The following is a 27,672-nucleotide window of genomic DNA, read 5'->3' on the forward strand; positions in this document are numbered from 1 at the left end:
ATTTAGTACTTTAATATTCGTTTATCTTCTGTAGATGATTTCGTGTAAAATGATCTTATCGTGAATTGATATATCATGGATGATTTCCTTATTTGGAATAAAACGTGAAAAATATGTCATTTATTTTTTAACCTTATGCAATCCCTCCATTTTTCGACGTCCATCAAAATTAGCACGACTGACTATTAATTTCTTTCTTACAGGAAATTCCTCTATCGATTTCACGAAAAGTGATTGTGTTCCTGTGTACCGCAAATTAGGTCTTGTGTCCCAGATTGTGTGTTCTACTCGGATTTATCTACCATTTATATTTATTTAATAAAATTAAGGTATGTCACAAATAGAAAACGTTATAGTAAAACTATTTTACATTCAGTATTGTTTATCGGCCCATAAAACTGTAGTCAGTTGTGGAACAGTGCACGTGAGCTAATCTCGTCCGTACGGGCCAAAATACGGGTCGGCAGACAGCGGCGGGTGACCCGTATCTCAGGGCTACGTGATTGTACGCACGCACTACACAACGCTCGCACGTTCGCACGTCTGCCCCTCTCTCTCGCTACGCTAACTGTCCGTGTTCCCATTGTTGCGTAAGTACCCCTCCGCCTAACAAACAGCAGCGCGCCGAGTGCGAGACCTTGCGGTACGCCCGTTGTGGATTCTCCACTAGCACAATTAAAATCAAAACAATCAAGCGTTATCGTGCTTATAACGCAATTTATGGAGTTTTATTTATATAATAATTTTATTTATATAATAATTTTATTTATATAATAATGGTTATTTATATAATTTTATAAATGGATCCGTAAATTATGTTTAAATTGCTCATGTATTCTTCTTCACACAGGCTAACAAAAGATACATTGATATCAGTTCAGAAACACGCCAAGCAAGACATACTCTACGTGAAGATTAAATAATTGCTATAAAATTAAGTTACCATTTTTATATTAATATCGCGTTGCTTACACATTTATGTGATTTTATATGGTTGTGCAGTGTACTAAATTTTGTTTTCAAGTAAATCGTCGTAGGATGAGATATTGACTTGCCTTAACAAAGCCAGTGCCATTCATTTCGTTGAAATTAAACAACGTTTTGTGATATAAGAGTTAAGTTATTGCTACCAACGGTTATCGTAATAACATACGGTACACAATAAATTATATAATTTAAAATTATGTAGGCCTAACTGAGTGTAACACGACAATGCATAAAAATCATCAGTGCGAAATTACTTCGTAAATCGCTAAAATGATAAATTACCTAATGGAATAAAGGCTTAAAATGCATACCTTTTATTTCAATTCCAGTTTTATCCCTTACAGTATCGATTTCAAGACAGTTGAGGTGGTTTTATTAATAGCCATAGAAAGATAAGTCAGTGTCTTAGCGAGCGGTCACCGGCTTTAATAAGGATATCTGATAGTGTTTATAACATAGCCTTGCCTGTACTCATACGCTCATGTTTCATAAACAGATCAAGGTGTACCTCTGTACAGGGCCGAGGATATCCGATATCTCACTACGTAGTGTTGTCTACACATGAACATAAACATCCTGGCAATTATGATATAACATATTGGTTGCGGTTATTTTGGTGCGGTATATACACACTACAGGGGTCTTGGAACCCATGTGAGACACAACATAGTGAATGTGAGGGTAGTAAGAACACAGACACTTACGCATTTATAAGGTTTGAGTTAATTATTTCATTCGCTCGCTACACTCAAAACATGTTTAGGTAAAATATTTAAACTTTAATCTTTTTCAATTACCAATAATAATACATTTTTTATGTAAAGCCAGCTTAAAATTGTTGTCCGATTATTAAAACTATAGTTTTTGTTAATAAATCAATAAAATTACAATAAAAACACTGCTTAATTCTGAAAATCACTTCACATATCACTGAAAGTAATATTACGATCAGTTGTTTCCTAAGAAGAATGTAACGGTCTAGTATTTCGTCACGCTATAAAATTGTTACTAAAGCCTTTTTATTTTATATTGTACTTTAAATACAATAAATTCATTTAACACCTCTAGTTAACGATTCAGTAGAGTGCAACAAGGTTATTTAGTTAAATAATTATTATATTTGATCGTTGAAATTAAATATATTTAGTGTTCTATATGAATTTCATAATTTGCCTTTATAAAATGTGTTGTACTTGTAAATGTAAATTGTAGATGTTTGCTAGTAAATCAATTTAATATAGCTTTGTTTAATTATTTCTTATTGTTTGGAAAGTTGGCTATTCTGCGTGACGATAAACTTTACAATCAGCTGTTTTAACCAAAACAGAATTGTTTATCTCGGATAAGACAGCAGACCATAAACTGGCGTGTTTTGTTGACTAGGTATAGCAACCAATTGGCTAACTGATATGAATACGGGTTGTGCAATCTTTGAATTTCTTTATTTAGGTGGAGGTGATATCCTTAAAATGGATGCAATACAAGTTATTAATTCTTAAACTAAATAGCTAAACTAGCAATTAGAGTTATGTAAGCAGTTTCCAATTTGATTGATTTGTATTTTATAATTATTTTCACTAAATTCTTATTACAACCATGACATCGGCCTCAAATAAAAATGTCACAATAATTTTTAAAATTATAATACTTATGCATTTTATAAAAAACCTAGTCATCTATAGAATATGCTTATGCATGTAACACTGTTAATGTTGTTAATAAGTATTAATTTGTATTTTAAACTAAGCTGCACCTCCCAGTATTTCCAAGGTCACCACACTTTCTATATTTGAACACAGTTATATTGGAGTTTCGTTTATAATCGGAATAGACATTTTAAACTAAAACTAAGTGTTATAACCCTGGGGCCCAAGACCTCCCACACATTCTCATGTGTCCGCCCCTGGCACTTGACATGTTGTTTAGTCGCTTCTCGCAACAGTCGTTACGGTCGCAGATAAACACCTTTTTGTTGCGCCATTATTCTGGGGCTCGGGCTGTTTTTACACCGACACCATTCAACTCTGCCGTTTAAATGAATACCGTTACTGGTGTTATTGTGGTGGTGACTTCATCAATGGAACACTGAATCCCGCTGTGTGGACTCTCAAATTGTGATACGCTATTTGCAATTATGTAATTGTTAAAATTACGGAATTGGATCGAAACGGTTAAGCAACGTATTACTCATGAAATTGGCGTTTCTACGCCTCAGCTGCTGAGCACTTTGCTCTATTACGTAATCATATCAGTGTTATTTCTCTCCTATCGCACAATTGCCGCCTTATCCGTGACCTTGGTTTTGGACGTGTCTCGAGGGCCCTGTCCGGTGTAGAAGGTTATTGTGCAAACTAGTGGCTTCATCATCTGCGAGGTCTGTTGCTCTGTGGGCATTGTCTACCTTTGTGTAAACAAGCAACGTGTTTTCCTAGTCACAAACTGTGACACGATGACTGTAAGGTAGATCACGTCAGTGACAATCCCGCTTTACGCGCAAACCGCTTTAGACGCATTCCTTGATCGGTAGCCAAGTCGTTTCGTGCTCCGTCGGCAACACTGTGACCCGCTTCACGCTCAGGGCGTGATTTGTAACCACTTGCTGAACTTGTCGGTGGTTCTGGTGGTAGCTCGCACATGAGAAATAGGCTTACTGAAGTTTACATTACTGTTATATTTTTCCTGGGCTTCTCTGCGTCAGCAGGTGTAAAGGTTTCTGAATTGAGCTTCTGAGCTGTTCGAAAAAGTTTCCAAGGGCTAAAACGGAATCGTCTATCCGTTTAGATCAATTTCCAAAGATTGAACTTGGGCGACTCTGTGTAACAGTTTCCAAGAATTAACTAAGAAGTTTCTTATCCTTGTAACATCGCTTTTATGGATTGAATCTAAACTTCTTTGTCACCTACAAACCCGTATGTTGCAGGCTACGTAATTACAAAGGTTAATTACACGCTACACAAAACCAAAAGAAACTATTGTATCCCAGGGACACAGCATTGAAACTGGGGAGTCTATCAGACTTACAATACTGTATTGTTTCTGATTATTATAGATTCTGTCTAGATATTTAGCAGGAATTGTCACGTGATTATGCGGCATTTTGATGTAATGACATTGATCTCCGTGATTATCAAATAATTTCTTCAGTGCCATCTGTGTGTATTAGAAAAGTCTCCGTAACATATGATTTCCGTGATTTTCAAACAATTTTTCATGCCAACTGTATCACAAGAGTTTCTGTAACACATGATCTCCGTGATTTTCAAACCATTTTTCAGTGCCATCTGTATCACAAGAGTTTCCGTAACACATGATCTCCGTGATTTTCAAACCATTTTTCAGTGCCATCTGTATCACAAGAGTTTCTGTAACACATGATCTCCGTGATTTTCAAACCATTTTTCAGTGCCATCTGTATCACAAGAGTTCCGTAACACATGATCTCCGTGATTTTCAAACCATTTTTCAGTGCCATCTGTATCACAAGAGTTTCCGTAACACACGATCTCCGTGATTCTGAAACGATTTGTTCAAGCGACTAAAATTCAGTGCGCCGGCTTCAATGAGCATATATCATTATGGACTTTCTATGTGAAAGTAGTCAGCCCGAAGTCGCCAACGATCGCCAAGTACGCAGTGGTGGCCGTGATTGTCGGGATTGGCGTTTCCTGCCCAGCAAAACAACAAGTGCAGAGATACAATTGACTGTCGCGTGACCCCCCCCTCTCCCCCCATCACGATGCCTACCATTACAGGTCCCATGGTGCTCTTTTTAAATTAACCGCCCCGGAATGAATTGTTCGCTGTCGTTCCAGTAATTTGTGGCACGTAACGTTCCAGCCAGTTATCCTCATAATAGAGTGGTTACTCGTAACATTGTGTGTTGTTCCAAACGAGAGAACTTTATGCGACTAGTTCAGAGACTACTGACGTTCAGAGTGTATATGACACCATGTAACTAGCTGTTGTATTCTACATGTGAAGATATCGCCGTTTGCTTTTCTACAGTTTAAAAAAAATTGACGTCTTTTTAAACCGTAGCTAGTTGTTGATCAAATATTACATAATTTAGTCCGTAGAACATGTATACTGTAGAAAGTTTCTACTCAAAACATCCATTAAGCTTAGCGGATGATGTTTATGCCCAGTAATGCGTTATAAGCTAATACAAAATGAGGAATTCTTCTAGTTTTAACCACTTTGCCCGAGTAAAGTATCTGTCATTAAAAAGGTAACAATAAAAATCGAGTAAACAAGTAAGACGTAAATGTCCAAAATTTGGAAGTGCCAGTTCTGAAAAAGAAAATTTCTTTAAGAATTATTTATTTTTGCAGTACGCTCTACAAATTATTTTACCAATAATACTGTCATTATTTATAAAGTACAAATGTATTTTACTTAAAGTAATGTGTTAGCCATACTCGTTCTGAAGTTCAAGTTTTTAAAGAGTCTGTAAAGTTCAAAATAAATTTGAGAGCTATCTAATGGAAATTAATTATCGACTTTCCATTGCTTCAGCAATGCAATGCTTTTGGCGGAAAGATATGAATGAGCGACAACGCAACTTCAGTACATCCCTGGTTGGTCTGAAAGTTGTGATACACGCTATGACAAGCTCATTTTTATTGACAACTCTCGATCAGCATCTACAAGATACAACGCACCCGAAAAGATCGCCGAAGGAGCACCAAGAGCCGTCCATGCGTGGCCAGTTTGTCTTCTGAACAAGCGACAGATAACAATGTTTGGCGCTCCGCTCTGGCACGCTCGCATCTGGGACACACAAACACGTACACGCCCCTCACTGTGACATAGGTGTCATGGGTACATACAGCATCAGTCTTGTAGCTATTAGTGTAGTAGCGGCGGCAGTCGAGGTCGTTATTTGTACTTGACTCGCCTTTTTTGTTTGTTTTCTTTTGTACTATTAAAGGTGCAAAAGCTTTCCAAAAATAATGGATTCAACTATCTGAACTACTTAAAACCCCGTATCATGTCACGCAAATCTGGAGACATTCCTAGAATTATATAACCAATTGCGTCAACTAATTCGCGAATGTATCGGAAAATCTGTGTAATCACAGTCATTCAAGTCGTCAAGTGGAGCCCTACTTAGAAAACCTGTTACAAGTAAAACTATACAGAATTGCGGAACTGTTTAAATCCACTCCCAATAACAGTTATCAATAAACTAGTTCTTGCTCCAGACAATCTTAATGTGGAATGCCGGAAGGTAAGATCATTAGTCCGCTTCTTTTTTTCTGACACTTCTTTTTATCTCGAGCAATGCTGGATTTCTTTGGGCGTTCGGCAATTAAATTGTAGTGGAGACAAGCGAAAATTTAACTTTGTTGGATCAGACTAAATTTGCTCTACTTGATGAAACCGTTCAGTGATGATACAGGAATTAATGTCACTATAGCTTAGATAAATAGTCTGAATGGTACAGCAACAGTAATTACAACTTATACCAATCTTACATAATTTACTGCTAAAAGTAAAAGTAACAGTGGTATTCCAACTAAATGATTAGTAACTCGCTGAAAATTCATATTATTTATATAATGTCAAGTAGTTAATGTACAGGCTCTAGACTGAAGGTGAACTGCCCGTTGGTAGCAAAAGGATTAACACCTCATAAATAGTATTCGTACATAGCCGGTGTATTGACCGTACCGACACGGAATACCTGACATATTAAGTTCGGGGGGGGGGGGGTTCGCAGTACGGCAGGGTGGCAGATCCTGCTTGGTTTAGTTTGACAGAACCCCTAATTTTTGAAAATAGACGATAGGTCGACATTTACTTTAAGTTATGTATTTAGGAAACGGGATATTTTGAAACTAAAGGATTTGGTTGAACAGCAAAGTTCCTTCTAGTATTGTATGTCCTCCTCATGGTCATGGTGGCATTGTTTCCATCATGGTCTCACCAATGCATTTACTTCTTCCGGCCCCCAATCTAAGTACCATTCCTCTCTTTGAATACATCAAATTTGTTTCCAGTACTAATACAAATGCATAAATATAAACACATGTTAGATATTTTCTTATTTATTTGACCAGTAAGGCAATAAAGTAATGTTGGATTCAAACTAATGTCTGCTTTTATACAGTTACAGTAAAACAAGTGTTCTGATCGAATAATGAAATGACCTATTCTAATTTACTACTGCTCAGATTTTTATTCCAATTATTACAATTCGACACATATGCCGTTCACCGATCTCAGAACTTTTCTCAGGTAGTTTTTGGTGAGCTCTTCCTGAATGCCGCTAAGTGACTGAAGTCCATAATCCATAAAGTGAGGAGGCATATATTATGCCGTTGGACAAAAAACTCCCCGGTCGTACCACGGTTTTGGTTTCAGATTGCCGCGGGCCGCCTTGTATTGTGGCCGGCCCGTGACGGCAACAGGAAAACTGCCGGCCGGCGAGTTGCAGTTGGGGAGAGCTATTTATAGCAGACTGGATGATCCTCCTACTCCCGCCAAGACAGGGACAAGGCCAGCCGGGCCAGTGACAGTGTGTGACCTTGGGGTCACGTGGTAGGGAGTTGGGTGTACACAGTCATACTGCGCAGTACGCGCCAGAACGAGTTCGTACAACTCGCTGTTGCGGCACAAGCAGATATAGACTTAGCATACCGACCGCCACGCTTGGCTTAGTCAATGGACTGGTTTGAAGCGGATTTCCGCTCGCCGTAGAACCCAAAACGACCATTACTACTTCTTTGGATCCGATTTGGCTTCAGATCTGTTGTCGAAACCAAATGTCACTGAATTGTATTTGTATTACATCCCACTTCACTTACTATAGTTATACTATTTCCCTATTGTCTGACACATCAAACGTTGTATACAATCGACATAAAGCGCATAATATTCACTCACCGCGCAGATAGGTATACAGGGATGGCATTCGTTCACTAACGCTTCAGTCATTACTGTTGTAAGACAAGAACTCCCCCAACAAGTAAAGTGACGCCAATTGACATTTCAATTCAGTTTTCAGCGAAGTTTTTCATCTCATTGGGAGGGCTGTTATCAAATACTGTGCCGCTTGGGAGACAGACGTTCATTAACTCATTAACCACGGTGCGGTGTTGCCATGTTCTGTTGTTGTCTCTGCCTCTCTCAAGGACATACCAGACTGTAAATCTGATTTAATGAGTGTGTCGATCATCATCAGAATTTTAGACATTTCAAATATTTTGTTGTTCATCTGAGATCATTACAAGGTCAAGAAAGAAACGTTTCAATGCTTAGTTGACAAACTTCACATTGTGTCAGCTTGTAGTCCTGATGGATAGAATTGTGTATAAGAGTGTAGAGTACATGGCGATGCCAAATTTGTGTTGGGAACTACACTTATCAACTCCGCTTGTTTGCACAAGGTCGTAAAGATAAACCTGGTTGCCTTGAGGATGATGTAGTCATTACAAGTTTGCATGGCTTTGTTGTAAGGTACTTCAGTACTTTAATGTTTATATTGTTGGTCTCCCATTCTGGAATTGTAAAACTAGTGTAATAATGTTGTGGTGAACAAATATATGAACTAGGGAATGCTGGATTTGATTCGGTTTGCAGTCATCTAGGTAGCTGGTCAATTTTCTAACCACTTGTACATTGTATGAACCACTTGTACTTTCAATAGCCATACACTAAAAATGTGAGATTGTAGTAAGATACAATCACCAATTTCAGCTTTCTAAGGAAAGGATGACAAGATGTACATTACACAGTTCCACCAACTTTCCTGGTGCCAAAGAGTGTTTTTCAATCAAATGTTAAAGATATATTTATATTAGTTATCAAAATTTGTATATTACTTATCAAAGTTTGAATAAGATTTCTTTTAATATGAGAGTAAGTTTATGATTTTCCAATATAATATATAATAGTGGTATATATTGTAGTTTAGTGTGCCTACATTTTTATGGCAAGAATCGTCTCAAAATTACTAAGAATTTTTAATTGTTTCAAAGAATCTCCACAATGCACTTTGGAGTTGAAATCTGCTATTCCTTCCTTCAAGATTTTCCGTAAATTCTATAAAAATGCTATGGATCAGGAATGTGTGAATGAAATTTTACAATTTTTCACTTTACTACAGTTGGTAAAAGACCTTGACAATTTTCACGTGAGGAGAAATTATGTTAGTAGCTTATCTAGCGCTACTGTACCGTTTACAACAAGGTAATAATTACTGTTTGTTGGTGTAGTTATGTCTGCAGTGGAGGTGGATTTATCAAGTCGTAACTCTAGGCAGTTCTAGGAGCAGCCTTAACATCTCTACATTGCTGCATGTATTAAGGCAGCTTATATCTTACATTGAAGCATATGTGTTTCACACCACATGGGATAGATTATACAGCAACTTCACATTCGCCATGACAAATTTATCAAGAGCTAAGGATCATTAATAGTTTCCAGTAACCTTTATGTTCCGATTCAACAATTCCTAGTTCATTTTCCTCCTACACTTTCAAAAACTCTCACTGACAATGATTTTGAAAATATTCATTGAAGTATTTCATACATTCATTTGTCAGAAATATGCTATAGACGATGGATGGTTTGAAAAAATAATAGGATTTTGTTATTTATTACTAAAATAGAACTCTACATTTCCTAAAGATTGGAAGATGATAGATTTTAATCCTCGAAACTAGGTTAGAGGTCTGACTGAGTTTTATATTTGACTTAATAGGATAACAATAAAGTTTGTAATGTTGGCAGTCTTTTGAAGTTGTTTCTTAAGTGAATTATGATCATGTTTGTGTAACGCAACTAGGAAAAGTTTGTTGCCAATAGATTTAAGGCTAGGATCAAAACATAATTTTACTCCCTTTCCACGATTTTTGAGTCATACTCTCTTTATATTTCTCACTCATATGGTTCTACACACAAAGGTTTCTACCATAATCTATCCAAGGACGACACATTCTTTTATATTCAACTTGTAAAAAGTGAATATACAGACTCTAAATAGGTTTATAACATTAAATTCTTGGTTAAACACAATATGAAATAAAATGTTATATTTATTAAACTTGATTTTTGTAGTTTAACCAGTTGACAGTATATGATGGCCATCATTGATGTCATTTTAGTTATAAAGAGGGTAATTTTCAGTGATGCGATTCATGAAAAATAATGCTTTTAAATTGCAGTAATAAAGGCATCACTAGGCTGCTTAGTGGAATGAGTAAGGGAGATAATTGTAGAAACTAATCCAAGCAATAAGAGATTTAGTCTAAGTGTGTGGTAAATCTTCAGATCTGTTGCAGTGATTTTTAATAACACTACCCAGTTGGATGATGATAAGATTGAGATTAGTTGATCAGTAGCCCTTCTGCCCAGCAAGAGCACTGAGTCATCGCATACGTGGTGTAGTTGCTGTACTCCTGTATGAAATTAGGGAGGTCATTTGTGAAAAGAATGAACATAAGGGGTCCTAACACAGCCCTGTGGCACAACCTCTTTGTGACTAGTAAACCATTCTTTTGAGGTTTCATGGATTCCAAGTAAAGTCTTTGATAGTCTTAATCATAAACTAATTGGGCTTTTTAGAGTGTGTTTATGATTAAGACTATCAAATGCTTTGAAATGAAATGAAAAATGTCTTTATTAGTGGCAAAGTCAGGACTATAAAGTCCTCTCTACCACTTAACCTCGTAAAAAATTAAACTAACATACATATACATGTATAACTAAAAATAAATCTATTTATTTACCTTATACGTTAAAAGAATCTTAGCTTTAAAATAAAATAATAAAAAAACATCTATAATTAATGTAACTTTATAAATATTTACAAAACTATAATAAGACATACACGCATTCATTGAACTTGCATTCAGTTACCCTAAGTACCACATTCCAAAGCCGCCAACCGCTATACCCCCTAAGCCCCCAGCATCAAGGCCCTGACCTCCTTTGCTGTAGTCCAATAGAATGGCAGTTGATGTGTACCCCTCTTTGTGTTAGTTTAGGAAAAACTACAAGATTAAACTCTATTGAGACTGCTACAGACTTGGCCCTGACCATGACATTGTCCTCATGCCGCCAGGGAGCTTTGCCAGGCAGGGCTGGATTAGAGATTCAATAAGAAATGTTTTCCAATCCGATTGAAAATAATCATTTCATTTATTCTTTGATTATGGCTAAATTAAATTATAAGAACATTTCAACACAATGTTCAATGTTAATCTTTTGGACAGTGTGACTGTGTACATTACAATTTTTCTTTAATGTTTTCGTAGGCTATTACACTTATTGTAAAAAAAGGTTATAGTTTTGGCTCTTTACTAAATAAAAATTTGTTGAAATAAATAATGTAATTGACGTTGTGTCGTTGAAACAGTAAACATATGTAATATTTCATCGTTACAATGAAATGATAAAGTTGCAAGTAGAAAATGTAACTCACTGAGACCAAAATACCGGTTAGATCAAGTTAATGAGATATAAAGACCTTGGTCTAAGTATTTACTGTTTGTTGCTTGGACTCAAGACACCACTTCAAGAGAGATAACTGGCTTTTGTTGTGTCTTGAATACACACTCAAGCTAATCTTAATCAGGAGATTATGCTATCGTTTTATCTCTTGCTTTGCTAAATATTCTACACCTTTTACATAAAAACATTTTAAATCAAACTGTTAAAAAATTATGGTGTTGTCAGATACAAATGTTTTATTATAAATCAATAATTAACCCCAAGAAATTTAATTTATATCAAATATGTTTATATGCTTGTATAATGTAATATTTCATGTTTTTTTTTTTCATAATGTTTGGAGTTACAGTCAAGCAAAAAAAAACTGAGAAACCATTGTGAGAATTCTCTTTAAGCAACATTGGTTCTTATATAAAGTATATTACCAAACTGACAACTAACCAAATTAAAAGGAAATTTAATGATTTTAAAACAATTAGTAATATCGTTCATTTTTCTACAATTTAACAACAATTCAAATTATTAACATCACTTGCAGGATATTTAGTTAAATTTTAAAATAGGGTCACTTGGTATTTGGAAGTTTGGTGACAATCACGCAAAGCACAGTTGGCGTCCATTAAATCGTTTAGCAGTCATAGATTAGCAGGTTCGCGCTAAACAGCTAGACAAGCTCTCAACTATTACCTGAAACTTCTTCAGCTGGTCGTAATTCAAACGGCCTCCAACCGACTGGCTGCCAATCATTGTTTTCACTAACAAACTATTTTCAAACTTCCAATCTATTTTAAGACTTATAGTGTTCACTCACTTCAATAGATTCATCATGTGCAATTGTTTCTAATGGATTAGTTTTACTAATATCCCGTTTTGCTGGATTTAAGTTAATGGAAAAAGGAATAAATTTAAACAGTGTATGGATAGTAATTTTTTTGTATTGTTCAGATAGATTGCAATAATATCATTAGGACTTAAAGGTTTTAAGTATTGTTGCATGACGTTCATGCTGAAAGTTCTGAGGCACAGGCAGACAATGCATAATACAATAATCTTGTCATTGTTATCGGATCGTCCAGCCATTCAGTACCTGACAGCATCTTGGGTTTTTTTCCTTATACAAGAATCTTATAAATTACACTTAGTCTTACAAGAACCTTAGCGCTGCTTCCGGAGTTACAGGATATTCAGGATGGGTAAGGTTAGGGGATAGGGGCTGCCTCCTATCAAGATCCATGAGGAAGAATTAGGGCACTAACCTCAAAGTCATGTCCCCCCCCCCCCCCCGAAGAAGGGGAGGCTAGCTCTGAACCAGTCTTTCCAGTCAAAGCAGGCAGGGGTGGTACACCCTTGTTGAGGCTAGCAAGAACCTCTGATACTTAAGGAACGAATCCCTCCAACTCCAACAGTCATCTCCCGCAGTAGACTAGACCTATTGCATTACCCTTGAACCCCAGAATCTCAACATTTGCGGTTAGTGATGTGCTGCTCCTGGACCTCCATAAGGTTGCTCAGATTTAAGTAACACATCGCTTTTTGCTGTGCTCAGTGGTAGGTTCAACTGGAAGGTATAAACCAACCAGGAGTGATCCCTGCTGGGTGAACAATTTGGGTTCATCAGTGTACTTGTGTCATCTGATCAATTTCATGGAGTAATTTATTGAGAGAGCGTTTTCTGGCTATTATTTGCCACGATTTTAAAGTTGGGTCTCAAGGGGACTGTGTTGAATGTCTCAATATTGCCTGTGGCCCTGGAACACCCTCCTGTCCTATTGTTTTAGGTGGTATTTGGAATTTCGAAGGGCACGTAATGTGCTATAATATGACGAATGTCCATAAAGGCTGTATCATTCCCCTATCACTCAAGAATAGAGATCATCACACTACTATTTTGGAATATGATTAAAGCAATAAAATATTAATTAATACACTATATAGATCTATCAACTGTTTTTTTTTTCTTTAAGAATATTTTAAACCAATCTTTGATCAGATCGTGTGAACTGAACATAAAGTCAAGACATGAAGTACGTGGCATGACATTACTAATAATTTATTAATATATACTTGCAAATGATTCATTATATGTTGTTGTTGGTAATTGTGAATAAAGACTTTAATTATATGGGGACGCATTAATTTTGTCAAGCACTAAGTCAACAAATTTTAATAGATTATTATATATTATCGTAAAACCCATGTAACAATTAGTACACCTGGTGATAACATAACATCTATAATCTTTAAGAGAGAACATATGGCTAGCCTTTGGAATTATATGATAAATTCAGTGTAGTAGATACTTAATAGCTCCATTTTTACAATGTCTTGTATTATGCTGAGTATATAATAAATAAAAAATATAAATTTGTATGTTTATAATTTGAAAGAAGTTTGTCTATCTCAACTTTCTTAAAATGTATTTCTCTGAATTTTTATTGTGTAATATATCAGTTTCCAATTGTTTTTTACAGTATATGTGACTTTAAGGCAATATGGTTTCACCATTTTGGCCAGTAAGAGAAATTATATTTATTTATTATAACTATTGTCAAGAACAAAGGGTAGAACCAGAATATAAGAAATGATAGTTGGTGGACAATGGGTGACTGCAACCATGTTATTCAGTAAATGAGGTTATTAACAGTTAGTAATAGTTATTGTAATTTTACAGGCTTTGTAGCTTGCTCTGCGACCAACCCTATCTGGTTCGTCAAGACTCGGTTGCAGCTCGACTTCACTAAGAGTGGACAACGGCTGACTGCAGCACAGTGTATACGAAGGATATATCGACAATCGGTAAGTTTTCCCTTGCTTCATGTAATATTCATCTGTTGCTTTTTTCCCTCTCTTTGTTTTTCATTCTTATCTCATATTAGTTGTAGACATTTGAATTTGTTTGTTTCTTATTAAAAATATTATAGCACACATTTATAATCAGCATGAGTGATTAAATGTTTACAAACAGGGTGTAATAAGAGAGATAATTTCTGTTCAATATGCAGTGATGTTGTTGAAGCAAATTAAAACAATCTTGGTTTTAAATTTATGTTAATAGAAATATATCTCTTCTTGTACAATTGTTGACTGAACATTGTTTGTAATAATCGTGATGATAAAAGCAATATTTATGATTCAAATACCACACTTATATCACTTATGTCAAGAAAACTGAAACTATTTGACATACTGTTGCAAAATGAACTCGTGTGAAGAAACCATGTTTATTATCTATATAAACCACATAGAAACCACATATTGATGCCTGCCTGATGGTTACAACTAATTGGTCTTAATTTTATAGACTATTTTGAAATCTTATATCAGTGCCTGAAATTAGTTGAGTAAATATTCACAACGAAGCGGTGTGATGAGTTGATGAGTCGTGGAAATAGAAGTAATTACAATTTATTTCTATTGGTATTCTCTGAATACTCATCATATGAAAGTATTCCAATTAATTGTTCTTTAAAATGTATTATTATTGAATTGTCCTGCATATCTCGGTTTTAAAAATTATGAATATTTTACTATTCGTAGTAACTCATTCTTTGAAGTCTTCCGAAATCTCCAGCCACGAAGGATCACGCACTGTGCGCTCGAGTGTCACGTGTGGAAGATGTGAATCTCTATTTCTATTCAAAGTCGGTTCACCTCGCCTCATCACCTGTCATTATGATTGACACTACGCCAGCTCAGAACCTCCTCTGCATTGTTTTATTTTTGTTCTTTGTGTAACACATTGATGCCCAGAGAGGAAACTAAATAAGTAGAACTATTCTTGTCGTCAGTGGAGTTGTACAATTTTCTGTTTGTTGTGATTTGTTTATCACTCAACGTTGTCACCCGAGTGTATTTGCTTCTCCATCACTGTCTGGTCAGGCCCCTTAAGAACCAGCTGTACCATTGGCCATTTAGATTGTATTCCCATTAAACGGTGTTGAACATCAAACACTTTCACGCTCTTATTTTTTGTTGTAAAAATAAGAAAGGTATTTCATTTTGAAGATCTAATACTTTTTATGCTTCCAAACACTTTTTAGTTTTTAAAATATTTTGATTATTTTAAAAATCCCAAATCATATGTGTGCTTTATTGTTTCAGTATTTATTAAATACACACTTCAATGAAAAACCAAAATGCGTTTGGATGCATGTTAACTATGATCTCCTATAATTCTACCAGAGAAAAAAAATAAGAACTTAAAAGTGTAAAGATTGATCCTGACTCTTGAAACTACCATCAATAACATTTTGATTCACTGGAGCACTAGCAAAAACTAAGGTTCAGAAAGAATTAAATTTTATTTCATCTATCCAAAGGTAATTGTAAATAATTGTGTTTAGATCTTCAAATATCATTATTAAATTAAATTAAATTATTTTTTATTGTTCTGTTATTTTTATTAATTGATTTGTCATTATAATTTGCTTTTATTATTCTCAGTGTCAATTAAAACGCAATTTTAGGTAGATTTTCTATACAAAATCAGCCTATTGCAATTATCCTCATGGCACCACTTAAGGAAACTTTCTACATTCCTTACATAATGAATTAATAACATTTCATTGGTGACAAAATCTACCTGCTTCTTCGGACTGAGCAGGAAGGACAATTTTTTAATTCCATTTACATCTTAACAAACCAGTGTGTGTGTTTACAAAAAATTTGTGATTGTCTATGCTTTATTAATAAATATGTATTAAATATGAATGTGAACTCATTTTTAAGAATAATTTTTTAAGATGCAATTGCTTAAGATTTAAGGTTAAACAGTTCCCTACTTGCTAGGTTTCAACCTGATAAGGATGAGTAAGTACTTTATTCTGTTAGCATGTATTCTACTTGCTCACTTGTGTAAGTTTCCGGGTGGCTGTAAGAGCATGAACGAGCTGTCCTCTATCTCTTTTTTCTATTTGTGCAAACAGCAAACATCGCAGGAACATGTTTGATTCAGGAGCAGAGTTGGCAGCCATGGCCTGACAACCGAGGCCTTAGGCCGAGGTGAGCGGACCTCACGTACGCGGCGCAACAGACGGCCGGGACTGCGTAAAGTGAGTAGTAGACGAGCCCAGTGGGCCAGTTGCTGGGACTCACCTATCTTCTTTCTGTTTTAAGTTCAGTCAGAAACTCTTGTGGATTTCCAATTTTTTCTTGCTACATTTATCTGTATTTTATATTGCTCAATTTCTATGTACTAAATGTAAACCTAAACTCCTGTACTCATAAGGTAACGTTGTTATCATTCTATGAGGCATGTCTAAAAAGTTTCTGATCTCCAGTTCTTCAGATCGTCTCGTGGTGCAGTGTGCGCAACTTGTCCGTCAAACACCAAATAATTTTTATTATATGATAATGTACATCCTTTATAAAATAACTTGGAATTTTATTTAAATTTTCATTGGTTCTTATATCACTGCAAGTCATATTTCATAATGTTCAATAAAATATTGTGTTTTATATTCATTACCAAGCATCCTGTAATGTCTGTCTCTACCAAATTACAAAATTTACCATACAAAAATAAAATTTGGGATCAAATTTGGCATGAAATAATATGTGACGACATTGTAAGCTATTTCCAATAATATCAGTTACATATGATTTGTTTACAGTAGAAGAAACCCTAGAAGTTAGGGAAAATATATTTTAAAAAAGACAACATAGTTTTGGACAGGTTCAACTCATCATTGTGATAAAGATGAAGATTTGAAATTTTTTGGACAATCCTTGTTTTAATGTACATAAAGTTTACATCATTGACAGTTAATTGCATGCATAGTTATTTCTCTCCAACAGCAGTTACTAAAATTTCTTACTATCCTATGGTATAGCTTATAAAGATTGCACAAATTTTAAGATTTTTATCTGGTTACAAAAGATTAATTGTAATCCTTTTTTATTTTCTGTGAAAAAAGATGATGATTCTTTGAAGCATTGCAGAAGAATTTAAGATGGAGAGAATCAGAAGTAGGCCATCAGAAATATATTTTTGTAAAATGTCAAATTTCAAGATGCATTTTTAGATCATATAATAAATAATGAATATTTTACCTGTGGTTTTGTTACTCTTTATTATTCTCGTGTTGAAATAATTTTATTTAAATTTAAATTTACTTATTAAATTGAGTACTTGCTTTTAGGGTTTTATTACAACATGTATAAGATTTGTTTCAATTTATTAAGTTTATTTTAATTTATTTGTTTTGATAGAGGTATTCTAAATTATTTACATGAAATTCTTTTTAAGTTTGAGTACATTTAAATGTTGACTCATTATCTCCAAAATGTTACAGGGTATCCTAGGGTTCTACAAGGGCATAACCGCATCCTACTATGGCATCTCGGAGACAGTGATACACTTTGTGATATACGAAGCATTGAAGGCCCAGCTGATGTCAAGGCGGTCGCGCAGCAATCTCAACGAGAACGAGAAGACCTCACAGGATTTCCTCGAGTTCATGATGGCAGGAGCAGTGTCCAAGACTGTGGCATCCTGTCTCAGCTATCCACATGGTGAGTAGACGAGTAGATGAGTATAGTTAAACTGCAAGCTGTCAAAACATTAACCGGACCATTTGGTTTTTTTATTTTTTTTTGTTCTTGGCTATTGTTCTACTCAATTCTTGTAATAATATCATTACTCTTTATAAAGAGTAATATTACTACTTTAAAATTATTACTTTAGACTTATTTTGATTGAAGGAAAGCTCTCCCATTTTTAATTTGAAATTTGTCAAAAGAAGAAATTTAGTACAACTACTCAAGACGAACTGTGATCAACCAAAGTTAAACCCCAACAAGGGGGGGGGGGGGAATGGCGAGATTGTGCTTGCCAAGATAGCGATTATTTATTCAGATTCTAAATGTTAAAATGTGTAATAAACAGAAGGTTATCTTTGTTTACCAATGTCCAAGGTTTGTTTCCCTGTAGTGGCGTTAATCGTCAATCAAAACAGCTTGATTCATGTTTTGTAACTTGAACAACAACAGAGATTATTTTATGTGAAAATTGTTACACCACCAAGCTGATGAGCTTTTCTTGTATCGGCTCAAGTAGTTGTTTGTGCTAACTTGAAGTGTCTCTGATAGCACTTATCGGTAGTAGAGTGAATGTGGCGTGGCTGCTGAATTTGGTTCATGAAAAATGTGTCTACAGATCACTTGGATTTGCTTAAAACACTATTTTAATAATATGGAAATAAGTTGAGTTTGGAGAGCAAGTGACCATATGGTCTAAAGCATCGGTATTTAGACATTCTTTATCAGTACTGGTTACTTTGTAGTTTTACAGACTCATTTCTGCTTATTTTGTTTGGATTTCTATTGTGAAGATCTTTGGGGCATAAAGAGAGACTATAAAGGAGACTGACCTCTCGTTTATTCAAAACATAAGTTAAATATAACCCGTACTCAAGACTGTTTAGATCTTATCACTTTTACTGATAAATTCCTACTTCTATTTAGTGCTATAACTTTCCACCATAAAACAACTATTTTTAACAAACCATTTGTTTTATTTGCTTGCTGTTCAAGGGATTTTCTTTTACGCTTCCGGAGAGTCAATTTAGAATATAATGGAATAGAATTGCTTCTTTATTGAAGCGAAATAGGGCAGCATAGCTACTCTTACATTTAACCTCAAACAATTAAGATTTAAAATAAATACTTACTTATGAGTTAGTCTATTTTTAACTTTAGAGGTTGCAGGAATTTTATATACAGAGCGGTGGGTTAGTTTTCATGTAGCAGTGCCGGATATCCAACGGCTAATGTTGCCTCACATTGTGTCATTTTTTAAGGAGTAAATATTATCCAATTTCAATAAATCTCAAATGTTTGCAAAGAGTAAGCATCAAATTTCTTACTAATGCGTTCTTTTGTTAGGTTTTATACTATTCGTAGTTTTCTTTATGCATATAAGGAATCAGTTATAGAGTAGAAAGCTGGTCTCCATGTACTGTTAATTTCCTGTGTACATTTCTGAGGTTCCTTCAGCTAGTTAGTAATCATTTGCTAAATAAAAAAAGTATAAAATTATTTTTTGTAAATAATTTGTAATATGACATCCAACAGCGACTTAGAATAGGGGTGTTTCCTACACTTGTATACATTGTACATTGTAAATACAAATACGTTGCATCAATGTTTTTTTTATTTTTAGTTGATTTATAATCAAAATTATTTATGAATATATATATATAATGTTTTTTTTTTGCATATTCTCTTAAAAAGAGATAAACAGTGAATTTGTTCATTTTCGTAAAGTAACACGTTACATGTAAATATATACTTATTAAATCACCAGTAAATTTGCTATAAAATTTTTATATATTGGATTTTTTTAATTTTACTTGCATTGTTAGGTTTAATTATAATAATAAACATTCTGTATAAAAAATGTTTCTATGTTCTTTGTGAAAAAGTCATAAAAGTTGCTCGGTATAATAAGCGATTATATATAACATAGGTTGAAATAAGCTTTAGAAAAATACTTATGATCTGAACTGTTGGCGTATACACTGTGCTATTACAGAAAAATTACAGTATAAAATAAGTCACTTAAAATTTAGTTTTCTCCACAACACTTTTTTCCTTTCAATTTATACTGCCCCTAGTTCAGTATTAAGACCCTGATATGCTGTTGTATAGTTTAGAAAATGTTACTTCAGCTGTAGTACAAAACTAGACCGACGCTCAATACCCCTAAAAGTGTCCGATAAGGAATTCCAAGTTTTAAAGGCAATGACAATGAAGGATTGGCTATATGCACTCTCTAGTCTTGTGATGGAGGATGCGTAACATAGATGACTCAAGAGCACTTTATAAGTTTCCTTTAGGTGATTTTTTTTTTAGGTGATTGACTTGTGGATTGAATGTTTCAGTCAAAGTTAGTTTTCTTTCAAAAATGAGTTTTTAAAAAAAGCTCTACAAAAATAGACTTTCATTGTGTATGCTCAGTTCAAAAATGTTTAATTATATTTGTTTGTAAGTTATTCCAATACTCATCACGAAAATGATAAGTATAACTGTGTAGATATTGCCCCTGGTGATTGTGTATCTGTAGGCCAACACGGGTCAGCTAGAGGCTGCTCCTTGGTCACAACAGCAATTAGCTCCGCTCGATATCGTCAGTTGGCTCAAGTGCTTTGTTTACAATCTTACCTCCTCTCCACTTGGCAGGTTATTATTTACTGTCGCTTGCAAGAATTACTTTCAACTGTAAACAACTTCCACACCGAGATGCTATATTTGGGCTGTCTCTTTCAGAGTGAGATTATTGTTGGTATTTCACATTTCCAGTTCTTTAATTGTTATAATTAAATACAGTGTCTGTCAAAAGTATAAGAACACTAGAAAAAAAACTAATACATACATGCTAGTACTTAAACATTTGCTAAATTTAATTATAGTATTGTCATATAGCCCATGAAATACATAAATTTTTACTCAAATTAGACCACTCTATCTTGAGTACAGTAGATTCCACATAATTATTTATATCTGTAATAACAGAATAATATTATCTTATTAGCATAATATAATTAGGTTTAGCTCATTTTTAAGGGCTACAGCCTATATTATAGTATTTTGCTATTGTCCTTATACTTTTGACAAACACTGTACTCTAACTCATCAGTTCAAAAATTCTCATACACATCTCTATTTAACAATCCATTTTAGGTGGATTTTGTGTCACAAAATTAGCCTATTGCAATTATGCTCATGGTAGCCAAACATGACTCATAGAGCCCAAAATAATCCCCCTCTCCTATCACAAAATTAGCCTATTGCAATTATTATGCTCATGGTAGCCAAACATGACTCATAGAGCCCAAAATAATCCCCCTCCCCTGTTTATATTTATCTATATATGTGTTATATAATGCGGCTTGTAGAAACTATAACTGTCCCAAACAAAGCAAAAACAAGTTGTGAAACTTGTTGCAAAAATTAATCTTATAAGTATCTCGACTGTTTGTTAATCTACTTGGAACACTACTTAGTTCCAACATGGCGGCCATTCAAACTTTAAAAATTCTCAACAACATTATTTTTCAACCTAGAGAAAAAACAAAAAGCGTTATGGAATGAGTATAACATTTCCTAAACTTTTTGTTTTAAACAAATTTTTTGTTTCTCAAATGGTTTTCGAGATATATAAATCTCATGAGAATAAATTAGTAAACGTTTCAATTATCACAAAATTTACATATTTCTTTCGACTTAGCAGGAAGAATGATTTTATTTGTTTATATCACATAAATTGTGTATTTTAGTGAATCCTCGATTATTGTAATCTTTTTGGAATTTTTAAATTGTTTTTATTTGTTATTTTTTATTTTTTACCTTTTATTATTGTTTAAAAAGTGCCTTAGACACATAACACAAACTACTAGTTATAAACATTAGATAGTTATAAATACATATATCTATCGGAAACATTTGTAGATAATGAGTACAGCATTTGGATAAGACCAATAGATATTAAATCAGCAGCATGATGTACTTTAAATGGTACACTGTAAAAGTTCCACATCAATAAATACTGATTTTCATACCTCCTCAGAGCAAGCAAAAGACCTGGGATCATTAAAAATTGTTCTATTTTATAAGAAGCCAAAGCTTCTTCAACCCAGCAATAATTAAAGTTAGTAATTAGATTTTATTTTGAATAGTTTTATAATAGATTTTAGTGTTTTGAAGGTATTATTTCCACTGCTTTTGTTTGAAATATCTTAATGTTGATGATCTCTAAAGAGTTTAGTTTTACAACTGTTACATATTGTTCTGTTGGTTATTTTATTTTGCTTTTTGAGTAAACCGTAAAATATATTCGAGTGGAATCACCTCAATGGGTTCTTTCTTCATTCCTTAATAAGATTGAGAGTGTCTCAAGATTTCAGTGTGGTATTCGTCATCTGTGATGATGTTGCAGAGGTGGCCAGAACAAGACTGAGGGAGGAGGGCAGTAAGTACAAGGGGTTCTGGCAGACATTGGGAGTGGTTTACCGGGAGGAAGGCCACCGAGGACTTTACCGAGGTCTGGCGACACAGCTAGTCCGGCAGATACCGAACACCGCCATCATGATGGCCACCTACGAGGCGGTGGTCTACATCCTCACCTCCTACTGTGATACCAACTTTTACATCGAGGAGGAGCTGGAGGAATGATTAAGAGGTGAGGTTAATTTACTGCTTCATGTCGCTCAATTACTACACGGGTGTATGTTTTCAAATGATAGATTTCCATTTGTAGTTGGTCAAACAGCTAAAACTTTTACAAGCACTCAGATCACCTTTTAAACAATCTATGCAGCTACCGGAATGACAGAGTAGGCTATTTAGGATGGCATTAGGGCTTTCCATCCATATAATTTATTCAAATAGTCTCAATTGAAAAGAGTGCATTTTCAAAAAACTTTTAATAAATAAAGGTATATATAAGGTTAACTTTTATATAATATATATTTTTTGTATAATAATAAACCTTTATTACATTTAAAAATGTTTCAATTAAAAAAATTGTCTTTTAATGTTGTTTATATAAAAAACATATCTTTAGAAAAATATATCACAGTGAGTTTTATTTGCGTTCTCTTTAACATGTTTGATCATTTAATTGTAACTTTATAAATGTTATCATATTATTAACGATTTTGATTCGTTTACATATGAATACTAAAATTAAAATAAGAAGTTTGAAGTGTATAATGAATTAAGTGGTATTATCTTGTTTCAGAGTACGTTGATCCATACTATGACTTGTTTCGCTGATGGATGCACAAAATCCGAAACTTATCTTCGCTAGACTAGCAAGTGATTGTTATTAATTTATGATGTAACTGTAATATATACTGTAGAGCCCCTCCGGGGCAGAGGCTGTATGTGATATGTACTTACCTTAGTCGGGTCGTCGCGATACATCGGTAGTCAGGTTGTTATTGTCACTGTTAGTACCTAACTTAACGTTAACTTGCATCATTAGGCTCATTCCTACAGGTTGCGTGATAACTGCTTTGAGCTGCGGTTGGAACTTCATCATTAGACTTTTCATTTAGACGTTCTGCAACAGTGTAAATGCCATTAAGGAGTGCCAGATAGCTCAATAAGAATCTTTGATATTAATAATCATCAGTGATTCAGTAGGTTTTGTAAGTAGCTTGAATTGTACTCGTAGTTTTACAACGAATCGAGGATAAATCGTGTTTCTAGATTTTTAAAATCTGTAACCGTATTCATACACTTAGACTTTTAGTGTTAAAATTAGTAGATTTACAATGATCAGAAAAAAATATTGCATGCTTTAGCAGAGTATTTATGCTAGTCTGAGACTTGAAATGCTGTAATTAAAATCTTTGCTGAAAAATGTGCAGTTTTTTATTTATATTCAAAAAGAATAGACCAGATAAAAGTAAAACACTAAACTCACTAGTTTATGTTCATACGTTAAAAGTTATATTTTGTGTTTATTGATTTAAATCTTTAATGGTGCTTTCTAGAAAATGTGCACAAAGCGTTTCCAAAAATTTTGTTATATATATAAAAGTTTTAAAATTCTCTAAAAAACTCTGTAATCTTTAAAATTATATTTTAGTTGTAATAAAACTTGATTGCCACCAAATTGCTTGGTTGTTACTTTATAATGTTGGATGCAGAAAACTGTTGAAACCTGTTTGATATCTTGTTTGTTGAGTTTGCCTGTGCTCCAAGTAGCGATGTCTCGGCCACACGTATGTGGCCACCCTTTCCATCTTCGTTCATAATAACAACTTTGGTTCTCAGTCAGGCTGCCCTCACATACTGGTCCTGTATCATTACCCAAACAGGCACCAACATGTATAAGGTTCCTCGCTTCTTTTCATCTCCACCTGCTGTCTCTTTCTTATACTTGTGACATTTGAATTAGCACCGATTGCATTGATACTGTATGCAATGAATCGTAATGATTCCACCAGCTGTGTGTTTTAATCTGCACATGCATGAAACTTTCCTAAACAATATGGCAGCCAAGCAACGATCTGATAAGATCTGCTCTCAGCCATGTCTGTCCACTTCTGTGTACACTCCACCGAGAGTTGCACGGAACTGCAGTTTCTAAGTAGTATAGAGTCTTGTTAGTAACCAGACCGTACCGATCATGCACCTGTTCTCTCAAAGCTTTGCATCCAGCGTTTAAAAACGTCTGCCATTAAAACCAAGTATAGAAAACTTATGTTTGGTGCAAGCCGTATCAACAGCTGTCACCATTCCTTTTACTAGATTTTTACTGGATTTACCCCCTAAGTACAATTTATTTAATATTTTATTAACTACCTTTATTTAAAATACCTTCTTTATTCAGTTTTTCTTCTGAGTTTTTCAAGTGTTTGCATAGGTTATTATTTTATAGTCAATTGATTGTTTTCTAAATCAAAAGTGTGTTTCAGTGGAATTGAAAGAAAATATTGCTGTTGCAACCAAACTGTAGCATTGAATAACCAATCTTTGTAATTTTTTCTCACTTTTTACTGCGCCTTTTTGCATCATAATCACTGTATAATTGTAGAACCAGGTGAGCAGAGCACTCTAAGTAAAAGTGCAAAGTTTTGTGTGTTGGTTGTTATTATACAGCTGCTTCATTACATCTCCGAATAATCAAAAATAAGCTAGCCATATGTTATCTACTTTTTTATTTATTTTTTGATTAGGCTGTAATTGACTGCCATGTTATGTATTGTTTTGTTAATTTAGTGTTATACTCGTAAAACCAATTGATTAAAATATTTCGTCTCATTGGTTGTTTGCCATCATTATTGAAACTGTTTCCTTAGTTTAAGTATACACATAATAGAATTTGTATGTTTTAATTTCTACATCTATTTGACGTGAACATTTATTTGATAACAAAAGGAACTTAGTGATTAACCCTGGCAGAGCCAACCAGAATACTGTAGTGTAGGGCAGGTGCTGGACGCTCTGGTGGGTCAATCATCTTTACTTTTTGACTTGTTTATTGGCCAAATTTGACTGTTTTCTATAGGAGGAGCTAGTAGTAAAAAAGACTGCTTTAAATATGTAATAATGATGTTATAACAAGTTATCATGTAGTTATAAATATGCATAAGTTTATACATGTATTTGTCCATATGAATGTTATTAAAGGTGTCTTTGTTGAAATTTGTGGTTTTATTTTTCCCCTCCAGTATAATTTAGCTTTTTCTGTGTTGTCAGTGTTCATTATAATGTAGATGTTAAACCTCTTACATTAACTAAATTAAAGAAAAATTAAGATTTTGCTTCGCATTTGTATGGTTCAATTAGAAACTGTTTACAAACAAGAAAACCAATTGAACAAATCAGTGTTTTGCAAATGCGCCAGAATTATTATCACAGTTATTTTATCTGGTGTAAAAACATTAAAATATTGCAGTAAGATAATAGATTAAAGCTATCACTTGACCAACACAAATTTAATGTAATAATCAAGATTTAGTTTTTGCAAATGTTGAAATTGTTAGTTTGTTTACTTGTTGCTGTTGCTCACACATTGGTAGATTTTCTGAGAATGTGATAAAACAAACAATGGAATATTATTTCAGGCAGTTAGACGTTATGTCATATCCCAATAAGACTGTTTTGAATGCAACCCAACATTTGTACTTTTTTTGTTTTGGCTCATATTAGTAGTCATCAAATTATAGTAAGAAAATTCCCTTTGCCTGTAGATATGATGCACTTCCCATGAGTTTTAAACTCCTACTGTTATTTATTAGCTGTGTTAAGCAAAGCCTCTCCCACCAATTGCTGATGAATAAAATCCGATTTCTGTCTGTCTGTACACATAATAATGAGTTGACCTAGAAAGCTAAAATTTAGTTCAACACTCAACTTCAATACTACCTCCAGAATTACTGATGAAAAATGTAATGACAGCATGAATCTCTAGTACAAGAGTTTTTTTTAACTAACTTTCTTATCAATGTTATGTATAAATATTATATTACAGGGAGTTTTGAAATTTGAAACATTAGCTCAGAACTGGATAACAGGGCAATAACGTGACAGAATGGCAATAATTATTCTGCCTACTGTTCAGTGTCTTAGGCATCTGCCACAGTCAACTTCCTGGCTATAATACATGTAGCTAACACCTTTACTGCGGCTATACTGAATGAGACTGGTTACTCTGCCTCCTGTTCAGTGTCTTAGGCATCTGCCACAGTCAACTTCCTGGCTATAATACATGTAGCTGACACCTTTACTGCGGCTATACTGAATGAGACTGGTTACTCTGCCTCCTGTTCAGTGTCTTAGGCATCTGCCACAGTCAACTTCCTGGCTATAATACATGTAGCTAACACCTTTACTGCGGCTATACTGAATGAGACTGGTTACTCTGCCTCCTGTTCAGTGTCTTAGGCATCTGCCACAGTCAACTTCCTGGCTATAATACATGTAGCTAACACCTTTACTGCGGCTTTACTGAATGAGACTGGTTACTCTGCCTCCTGTTCAGTGTCTTAGGCATCTGCCACAGTCAACTTCCTGGCTATAATACATGTAGCTGACACCTTTACTGCGGCTATACTGAATGAGACTGGTTACTCTGCCTCCTGTTCAGTGTCTTAGGCATCTGCCACAGTCAACTTCCTGGCTATAATACATGTAGCTAACCCCTTTACTGCGGCTATACTGAATGAGACTGGTTACTCTGCCTCCTGTTCAGTGTCTTAGGCATCTGCCACAGTCAACTTCCTGGCTATAATACATGTAGCTAACACCTTTACTGCGGCTATACTGAATGAGACTGGTTACTCTGCCTCCTGTTCAGTGTCTTAGGCATCTGCCACAGTCAACTTCCTGGCTATAATACATGTAGCTAACACCTTTACTGCGGCTTTACTGAATGAGACTGGTTACTCTGCCTCCTGTTCAGTGTCTTAGGCATCTGCCACAGTCAACTTCCTGGCTATAATACATGTAGCTAACACCTTTACTGCGGCTATACTGAATGAGACTGGTTACTCTGCCTCCTGTTCAGTGTCTTAGGCATCTGCCACAGTCAACTTCCTGGCTATAATACATGTAGCTAACACCTTTACTGCGGCTATACTGAATGAGACTGGTTACTCTGCCTCCTGTTCAGTGTCTTAGGCATCTGCCACAGTCAACTTCCTGGCTATAATACATGTAGCTAACACCTTTACTGCGGCTATACTGAATGAGACTGGTTACTCTGCCTCCTGT

The 27,672-nt window shown here is 34.7% G+C and overlaps 1 protein-coding gene across 1 annotated transcript in view; it reads left to right on the top strand.

Moving 5' to 3' along the window:
* The window catches only part of LOC124363064 (mitochondrial carrier protein Rim2), a 51,397-nt gene extending 25,795 nt beyond the window's left edge, over window positions 1–25,602 (top strand). Inside the window, exons 4-7 of the mRNA XM_046818145.1 lie at window positions 14,117–14,241; window positions 17,739–17,958; window positions 22,382–22,624; window positions 23,186–25,602. Coding sequence (XP_046674101.1) covers window positions 14,117–14,241; window positions 17,739–17,958; window positions 22,382–22,617 — 581 coding nt within the window. The 3' untranslated portion in view covers window positions 22,618–22,624; window positions 23,186–25,602. The remainder of the gene's footprint in view (window positions 1–14,116; window positions 14,242–17,738; window positions 17,959–22,381; window positions 22,625–23,185) is intronic.
* The last annotated feature ends 2,070 nt before the right edge of the window (window positions 25,603–27,672 follow it).

Source organism: Homalodisca vitripennis, chromosome 5 (genome assembly GCF_021130785.1).
Source record: "Homalodisca vitripennis isolate AUS2020 chromosome 5, UT_GWSS_2.1, whole genome shotgun sequence".
Lineage (NCBI taxonomy): Eukaryota > Metazoa > Arthropoda > Insecta > Hemiptera > Cicadellidae > Homalodisca > Homalodisca vitripennis.